The sequence below is a fragment of the Chiloscyllium punctatum genome, chromosome 30 (assembly GCF_047496795.1).
Source record: "Chiloscyllium punctatum isolate Juve2018m chromosome 30, sChiPun1.3, whole genome shotgun sequence".
Classification (NCBI taxonomy): domain Eukaryota; kingdom Metazoa; phylum Chordata; class Chondrichthyes; order Orectolobiformes; family Hemiscylliidae; genus Chiloscyllium; species Chiloscyllium punctatum.
Genome location: NC_092768.1, coordinates 13308999 through 13318361, shown reverse-complemented (window position 1 = coordinate 13318361; position 9363 = coordinate 13308999). Strand labels below are relative to the sequence as shown.

At 41.8% G+C, this 9363-nt stretch overlaps 1 protein-coding gene across 1 annotated transcript; it reads right to left on the bottom strand.

The window, feature by feature from the left end:
* Position 1: 1 nt before the first annotated feature.
* LOC140455195 (zinc-binding protein A33-like) lies at positions 2-9141 on the bottom strand. The gene is made up of 6 exons (XM_072549911.1): positions 8766-9141; positions 8438-8533; positions 6210-6443; positions 4841-4863; positions 4632-4747; positions 2-2498 (listed from the first exon to the last, which is right to left on the bottom strand). Exons 1-6 carry the CDS (start codon positions 9138-9140, stop codon positions 1915-1917), a joined length of 1428 nt encoding a protein of 475 aa, XP_072406012.1. The 5' UTR covers position 9141; the 3' UTR covers positions 2-1914.
* Positions 9142-9363: the final 222 nt, after the last annotated feature.

Here is a 9363-nt window from a genome sequence, read left to right as displayed (position 1 = left end):
ACTGATCAGCATAAATAAGTTACTAAGGTAGTTTCATCAGCTGGCTGAATCCCTTGGATTCCTCCACATGGACTCCAAGGCCCATGAATTGTTACAGCTACAAAATGGTGCCATGGGGATATCTTCAGCTAATCACCACAGATCATGCATTCAGATCCCAACATTTCGCTGCATTAAGTATTTCCACATTTCCCATCTGCTTCATCATTAGCCTAACAAATATTACCAATTCATTTTAGCTTCACCACAGGAATTCCAGATAAACTCTGTCCATCCCTGGTCTATTATATTCACTGATGTTAACCGGAAACTGGTCACCTATAAAACTCGTACAGTCACTCAGCACTGCTGTCAGGCAGGAATAATTGTGAGAAACTTTATGATAGATCCCGATCTCTTACATTATAAACTCATCACAGAAAAAACACACAGTGTAAACAGAGAGATGTTCAAGTTATCAGATTGTGTCACAAGTGTCTCAACAAAGTATTGCTGTAAGCTGCTATATACTGTGTCCTGGTTTATTTTCTATGTTTTAAGATGGTGTTGGACAGTAGTGACATCACACAACACTTTTCACTGCATTTGTAACAAATATAACTAACAAATACATGGGACACTAAAGCGATCATTCAATTTATGTATGTATGGTGAAACATAAATCAATAAAGTTAAGGGAAACCTCCCTGCAGAGATAGAGAGCAGATAAACACGTCAAGAACATTCAGGATCAGAAAGAAATGGAATAGTTACACAGTCCTGATGGCAACGTCAACCCGGCAGACTCTAAAATTAGCCACTGGCTATTATTCTCAAAGCAATAGGCTATTGTGTCTGACCCTATTCTGTCCCTATGGCTCAGGTCATTGCTTATTAATATTTGTACATTGTAATATTTGCTTACTAATAAACTCCAATACAGATATCCAACTATTTTCACTGAATCACTGACAGTTGCTTCAAAGATTAGACATTTAGATTACTACATGGATATACTGCATGGCACTGGAGGGTGTGCAGAGGAGGTTCACTACACTAATTCTGGAATTGAGAAGGTTGGCTTATGAGGAGAGTTTGAGTAGACTGGGACTATACTCTTTGGAATTTACAAGAATGGTGGGGGGGGGGGGGGGGGGAGTATTGTAGAAACATACAAAATTATGAAGCGAATAGATAAGATAGATACAAGGAGATTATTTCCACTAGCTGGTGAAACTAGAACTATGGGGTATAACCTCAAAATAAGGGGGAGCAGATTGAGGACTGAGGAGGAACGTCTTCACCCAGAGAGTTGTGAATCTGTGGAATTCTCTGCCCAGTGAAGCAGTTGAGGCTACTTCGTTGAATGCCTATCAAGGCAAAGAACAGTAGAGGGATGAAGGGTTACGGTGAGCGGGCGGGTAAGTGGAGCCGAGTCCACACAAGATCAGCCATGATTAGATTAGATTAGATTAGATTAGATTACTTACAGTGTGGAAACAGGCCCTTCGGCCCAACAAGTCCGCACCAACCCTCCGAAGAGCAACCCAACCAGACCCATTTCCCTACACCTAACACTACAGGCAATTTTTGCATAGCCAATTCACCTAACCTGCACATCTTTATGAATGGTGGAGCAGGCTTGAGAGGCCAGAAAGCTGATTCCTGCTCCTGTTTCTTATGCATGTCCCAGACTCTATGGGCATTTCTCAGTAATTGTGGCATTTATCTATGATAATTGCGGTGTTGTGTGTGGGATTTTCCCAGAATCTGCCCCATTGTCAGACTCTCACATTCACCAGTGAGTCAAAAGTATGGAGGGGAGGGCTGGAGAGGAAATGGGGGTACTGGGCAGCTGATGTCCCAGTGAACCTTCCAGTGCCTCTGAGAAGCTACTGGTGCTGAGTCTGAGAGTGGTGTAGCAAGCAGAAGACGTTATTTCGAGTTGGAGAAATGGACTGATCCATCATCCTCCTGGATGGTTACTGACTGGGGACAGGTTTTGAGTGGTTCTGGATTTTTACACTCGATATTAAAACCTGGACTGAAGAAGGGGTAGAGTTTCTCAGTGAATGTCCCATTGAAAGTGTAGATATGGGTCTTGTTCTCTGAGTTATAAAAGGACACCTCCCCTCCCTCATAATCCAGACAGACTCGGATCTTCCTCGGATTCACACTCAGCCTTAAATGTTTCCATGGCTCATCACAAGCCAAGTATTCATTCCCATCTCTTAGCACCACTGCCCAATATCCTTTACTCGGACTGAGGTAGATCTGTCCCTTCCTGTTGATGGATTCCTTGGCCACACCGATATTCCATTGAGGCTTGTTCCCCACCTCTACCTCCCAGGAATGTCTCCCTGATGTGAATCCCTCCATTCCCAAAACACAGGGACATCGATCAAATCTCTCTGGATTGTTCGGAAGCTGCTCCCATTTCCCAGTGTTTTTCATGGTGCTCAGGTCCTCAGACAGGAGAAGGTAAAGATTGGCAGTATTAGGGTCCAAGGTCACTGGAGCTGGGAACAGATGATCACAAACAAATGGTTAGTCTTTCACTTGTTGGGAATGAACACATACACAAACAAACAAACACATATATATGGACAGTGCGAAGAGCTGCAAGATATTGAACCGTTTGGACACATTCTGGAATAAAAAGCACTGATTGCCCTTAATTTTTGTAACATATGCCTCTAAATTGGCAGTTGCTTAGCAACCTTGGCTGGGACTTTTATTTCCAATACCTAGAGAGTCAGAGAAGGAGAAGCAACAGAAAGGGTCAGACAGCTGCTCTCTTTCTCTCTGCTTCTCCTGTATCAAATCTGGAAACTTAATAAAGTCAACAATTTATATGACCTGCTCAACTACAAGAAAAGGAACTGGGACCATTTGCCCAAGACTTTGAAAGCATCTTGATCCTCCTTCAAACTAAAGCTCTGTTTGAAAGGTCTTCTATCAATATAGAGCGGTCAGCAGTGCTATTTTGTTAACAAGAAACTCAGGGGCATCAACCTCCATCCTTTCTTTTACAGACTCTTGGCCAATAACAGTGTTTTACCTTATTTGTAAAATACCTCCTGAACAGGACCATTCTTCCTGTGCATGTCTGAGTGCAATTGTTTGGAATCAGAGGGGAATGTAGTTCTGATACTGGATTTTGTTTAGATATTAATAGGTCCTGCAATTTGTTTTAAGAATATTTTTTGTATTATAATAAACAGAATAGTTTGAGTTTCGATAAGAAAACTTGTGAAAGTCTGTCATTCTTGATCTCAGTACCAAAGAGAAAGAAGAGGTTAACTTGGTAGCCTCCAAGTTAATAGTTTACACTAGTGATACCATTTGTGGAGCACTTGAGAGTATCAGCTCATTCTTCCTGTCATGGCTGTAACTTTTACAGCTGCTTAGTGACTGGGAAAATCAGAAATGAACCAGAATTTTAAAATTCATTCCTCAGGGAAGATTTTAAACAGCATAAGAATGTACATGGAATAGTGTAAGTTAGATGGGCTTCAGATTGGTATGACAGGTCGGCGCAACATCGAGGGCCGAAGGGCCTGTACTGCGCTGTAATCATCTATGTAATCATTGTTGCATTACTATGTAGATTACAGACCCACAGGCAAAATATCTTTGGGATAGTTACATTGTACCATATCAAGTGACATTCTGGTATAAAGGTATTCTGAGGAACAAAACCTGAAACATTAACTCTGATTTCTCTGCACAGATGCTGCCAGACCTGCTGAATTTTTCCAGCAATTTGTGTTTTGGTTAAAGGTATCAGCTTCATCGTCAGTTGCTCTTACAGTGTGACGAAAAAAGTATTGTGTGTTCAGTTAGTCAGTTGTGATTAGATTAAATTAGATTACTTACAGTGTGGAAACAGGCCCTTCGGCCCAACTAGTCCACACCGACCCTCCGAACAGCAACTCACCCAGACCCATTCCTCTACATTTACCCCTTCACCTAACACTATGGGCATTTAGCATGGCCAATTCACCTAACCTGCACATTTTTGGACTGTGGGAGGAAACCGGAGCACCCGGAGGAAACCCACACAGACACAGGGAGAATGTGCAAACTTCACACAGACAGTTGCCTGAGGCGGGAATTGAACCTAGGTCTCTGGCGTTGTGAGGCAGCAGTGCTAACCACTGATCCACCGTGCCACCCAAAATGATGTTATGTACAGTAATATCAGTAAGCACCAAACACCAATAATCACTGAACCCTGACTATGTGCAAATCTGTGAAATTATAGCAATACCAATATTGTTGTTAATAAACTTCAAAACATCTATCTCAACAAGGTTAAAAATTACACAACACCAGCTTATAGTCCAACAGGTTTAATTGGAAGCACTAGCTTTCGGAGCATCGCTCCTTCATCAGGTGGTTGACAAAAGCGTCGCTCCAAAAGCTAGTACTTCCAATTAAACCTGTTGGACTATAGCCTGGTGTTGTGTGATTTTTAACTTTGTACACTCCAGTCCAACACCGGCATCTCCAAATCATATCTCAACAAGAACCTACTGTTTTGTGGTACATGTTATACGAGTTAAAACATAGGTCAGCATTCAGACTATAGCTTCTACTCATAATTGTGAGAGTTGTTGAAGAGCTGGTGTCAGGAAGCTCACACCCACCTGTATTAATCACTGTCAGCATCTTTTTCCACACTCTGTACTGCAGGGAGCCAATGTACTTGCCCACATTTATTAAAGGGTAAACCTTCTGTGGCTCTGGGAGAGTTTGCTTCACTCTGAAACAGGAGATAAAGGTCAATGTTGGGTCATTCCAGAGTGGGAGGGGGATATGTTAGAAACAAAAATCAAATCAAGGATGTAAGATTTACCTTTTCTTTGTATCCGTGAATTTCTGTCAAACAAGGACAATTTTTATAGTTAGTCAACAGAACATTTTATCACCAAACGAAACAAACAAACTGGAGTCAATAGAAAAGTACATTTTAAATATAGAGCGTGATTGAAAAACCTCATTCTGTCCTCGGTGCAATGTCACTTACTCCACATTACTGGGTCCAAATCTGAGCATCAAATATAAGGGAAGATATGAAGGTCTCAACAGAAAGTGCAACAAAAATTATGAGAATGGCTCCAGGGATGAAGATTCCATCACAGTGGCTGTTAATCACGTTAATGGAGACATGAGGAAAAGCTCTCTCATACAACGAGTGGTTAGGGTCTGGAATACACTATACAGCCTGAGAGTGTGGGGGGAGGGAGGGTCACTCGATGGGTTAGGGTCTGGAGCGTACTGTCTGAGAGTGTGGGGGGGTCATTCAAAAAGGAGTTGGATTATTATCTGATAAAGAAAGATGTGCAGGGTTACAGGGAGAAGACAGGGTGGGATTTGGTGAATTACTTTCTTAGAGGACAGAGCTGATGGCCTAAAGTTGTTGAACTCAGTGTTGCATCCTGAAGGCTGTAAAATGCCTGAACGGAAGGCGAGATGTTGTTCCTTAAGCTTCTGATGGGTTCCACTGGAACATTGTGGAAGAGACTCGGAGGTGATGTAGACCAATATCTGTGTGCAGTGTTAGTATGTGAAGGTTAGGTTTGAGTGTTGCTGGACTCCTGTAAAATCACTTAAGAAGAAACAAGACATCTAATCACAGCAACCCGAAGACAAAAATCAACAGTGATTCAGAATCACCATGAGTAAAGGGAAATTCCTATATCACAGGTCATTGGCGTGCTATTACTCAGTGAGGTTAATACTCTACATTTTAATGACAGAATCTGCAATTCATCAACTCGGTCAAAGACACTCTTTAGTCTGTCCAAAACCTGTTGATTTTCCAGCTGAAGGAGTTGACCCCGACTGAGTGTTGCAGACTGGCACATTCCAAGGTCCAGGACTATGTGTTGAGGGACACGCTGAAGCTTGGGATAGCTGCTGCCAAGGTGCGGTGGGGAAAGACCACCGTGTAACATCTACCTGCCTCAGCACAGGGGGCCCACACAGTTAGTGGGCTCCGCTGATGCCTCAGCTAAACATATGGATGATAAATGTACAGACCTGTCTATATGAATGATTACTTGATCTCTGAACGTAAAGAAATGGAATGTTTACGTATATATGGCACGACCAATGGTACAGATCATCAAAATATTTTTATGAATAAAGTATATTTTTGAAGTAAAAAAAATCAAGACACTCTCAAAGAAAAGAGACAAAAGGAAAGAAAAATAAATAGTTACTGTTAAAAATGTGATGCTGTCCTGTTCCCTCAGCTCTTGTTCAATATCCTGAACAGTGATTGAAAGGGATGAGATTTCCTCTGTTATCTTTGCAATCCTCTCCTTCATCTCCTGACTGTGTTTCTCTTTCTCCAGTTTCAGATCTTCCAACATAATCCTCTCTTCCTCACGGAGAAACTGGTGAAGTTTTTCAAATTCAGCTGTAATCTGTTTCTCTGTTTTTACGCCTTGGTCCTTTGGGAAATAATAATCAGATCAAACAAAAACAAATTAAAATGTTGTTCAGCCTGAGAAACTTTCAACAACAATCTGGGACATTCTTGAAATCAAATCAAACTGCAGCTCACTTCAGAATGTTATTGAGAATAGCATTTCCAATCTGGTTTATCCTCAATAAGGTCATTTGAGATTTCTTCAAATATAGGGATAATTATTCTTTAATGGACTGAAACAAAACATGATTTTACAGAACCGCTCATAATTTATTAAGACTTCTGAAAGGTTGTTCAGCCTGTGCAGATTTTTTCATTTGTGAATATAGTAGAGAAAAACATTTCCAATCTGATTCCCAAAACAAATAATTTATTGTTTTCTTTTAAATACAATGAAATTATTCTCTAATGCAGTGAAATTACATTAATTTACCTTTCCATAGAACAGGTTATAGGTTTACCCAGCAGAGGAAGCACTAACGGATGAGAAAGTTGTTGAATTCCTGAATGAACTCACTGAGGACGAGGTTAAAAAATCACACAACACCAGGTTATAGTCCAACAGGTTTAATTGGAAGCACTAGCTTTCAGAGCATCACTCCTGCTATAGTACCTGTTGGACTATAACCTGGTGTTGTGTGATTTTTAACTTTGTACACCCCAGTCCAACACCGGTATCTCCAAGTCATGACTGAGGACTAGAGCACACAGAGGATCCTGAGTTATAGTTTCAGTGGAAACATCTTCTCCATGCTAAACCTGAGCATGACCTCATCACCAAATCACCCCTCAGCCTTTGCTTTCCCAGAGAAGAGAGCCAGAGCCCATTGAATAGAAACATTCAAATCTAGGAGTGGGCCATTCGGTTTAACGAGCCTGCTCTGCCATTTAACATGATCATGCTTTCCCGCTTTCTCCCCATCCCTTTCCTCCGAAGAGCAATATCTAACTACTTCTTGAAAGTATTCAATGTTTTGGCCTACCCTACTCAACATGGCAGAAATTTCCACTTGCTGAGGTGAAGATATTTCTGCTCACCTCAACCTTATATGGACTACCCTGTATCCTTGTAACCTGCTGGTTCGAGACTCGCCAGTCATTAGATTAGATTACTTACATTGTGGAAACAGGCCCTTCAGCCCAACAAGTCCACACCGACCCTCCGAAGAGCAACCCACCCAGACCTATTCCCCTACATATACCCCTTCACCTAACAATTCACCTAACCTGCACATTTTTGGACTGTGGGAGGAAACCCACGCAGACACGGGGAGAATTTGCAAACTCCACACAGACAGCTGAGGTGGGAATTGAACCCGGGTCTCTGTCGCTGTGAGGCAGCAGTGCTAACCACTCTGCCACTGTACCGCCCACAGCATGGCCAATTCATCCAACCTTAGGAACATCCTTCCTGTGTTTACCATGTCCAGCCCTATTAGAATTTTATAGGTTTCTATAGGATCCCTTCTCATTCTTCTAAACTCCAGTGACTAACAAATCCATTCTCTCTTCATATGTCCACCCTGCCATCCCAGGGATCAATCTGGGTTGTAGTGTCTCCACACCAGAACATCCTTCCTCAGATAGGGAGACCAACACAGCACACAATACTCCAGGTATGGTTTTATCAAGGCCCTGTACAATTACATCAAGACAACCCTGCAGCTGAAGCTGCAATGAGGACCAGCAACTGTCTGTCCACTTTTCTGCCCGATGCCCCCCCAGCATATTTACTTTCAGTGACTGGTGCACAAGCACACCCGGGTCTCATTGCACCTCCTCCTTTCCAAATCTATTGCCATTCAAATAATAATATGACTTCCTATTTTGAATGAACAAACTGGATAACCTCACATTTATCTATATTATGTGGCATCTTTCCCAATAGGTGTAACATCTCAGTTTGAGCACCATTCTGGTTTCTACCGCCTTTTCTGCAGTATGAGGATGAGAGTGCTGCACGAAACAATTTTATAATTCTAGACAGGATATCAAACAATGCAACATCAGAATTACCTGAATGTGGGACAATGTTTTCTCATAATCACTTTTCACAGTTTCACATTCCTTCTTCTTGTCCTGAATTGGCTTCAGGGAGGTCTGCAGTTCCTCCTGATCAAAAACATCAATGAATTTGTTTTTTTTTTCAAGATATAATGTCTAAAGGTTAAAGGCTGTACAGATAAAATTCAAATCCTGAGAGCTATTAGGTTGAAACAGCAAGATAAGTGGCATTTCACTCAAAGACAGAGTAATTACAAAAATATGCTTTAAGCATCGGGAGCCTCTCAAATCCAAATCTGTTATTTGTTGCTGTATTTTATTTTACTCAGTGTCTCCTCACCTTCAACTCTTCAGCAGCTTCTTCCACTGGCAGCACCTCGTGGTTCTGATGACTTTTTGAAGACTGACAAACCAGACAGATGAGCTGATTGTCAGATTTACAAAATAATGTAATCTTTTCCTTGTGTCGGCTGCATTCCTGCTGAATTTCACCACCTCCACCGCTTTTTACAAATGTCTCCACGATGTTGGAGAGAGTGCGGTTGGGTCTCAGGGTCCTGGAGGAAGTCTCCTTTCTACAGACAGGACAGCAGGCAGTGTCAGCTTTCTCCCAGTACTGGGTCACACAGGATCGACAGAAGCTGTGATCACAGTCGAGTAAGACAGGATCTTTATACAGATCATAGCAAACAGCACAGGAAAGATCAGCTTCCATCGTGAAAGGCGGATCACTGTGCCACGATAGCACAGTGTTAAGTAAAATATTTACCCAGTATTATTTCCTGATTTCATCAGCAGCATTATAAACCACAGCCCAGAATAGGGCGGGGAAAAGTGAGTAATATCAATGGATTCTTGATAAACAAGTTTGGTTCCCTTATGTTCCTCCCGGAATAAGAACAGAAGAGCTAGGAGCAGAGTAAACAATTCAGCTCCTT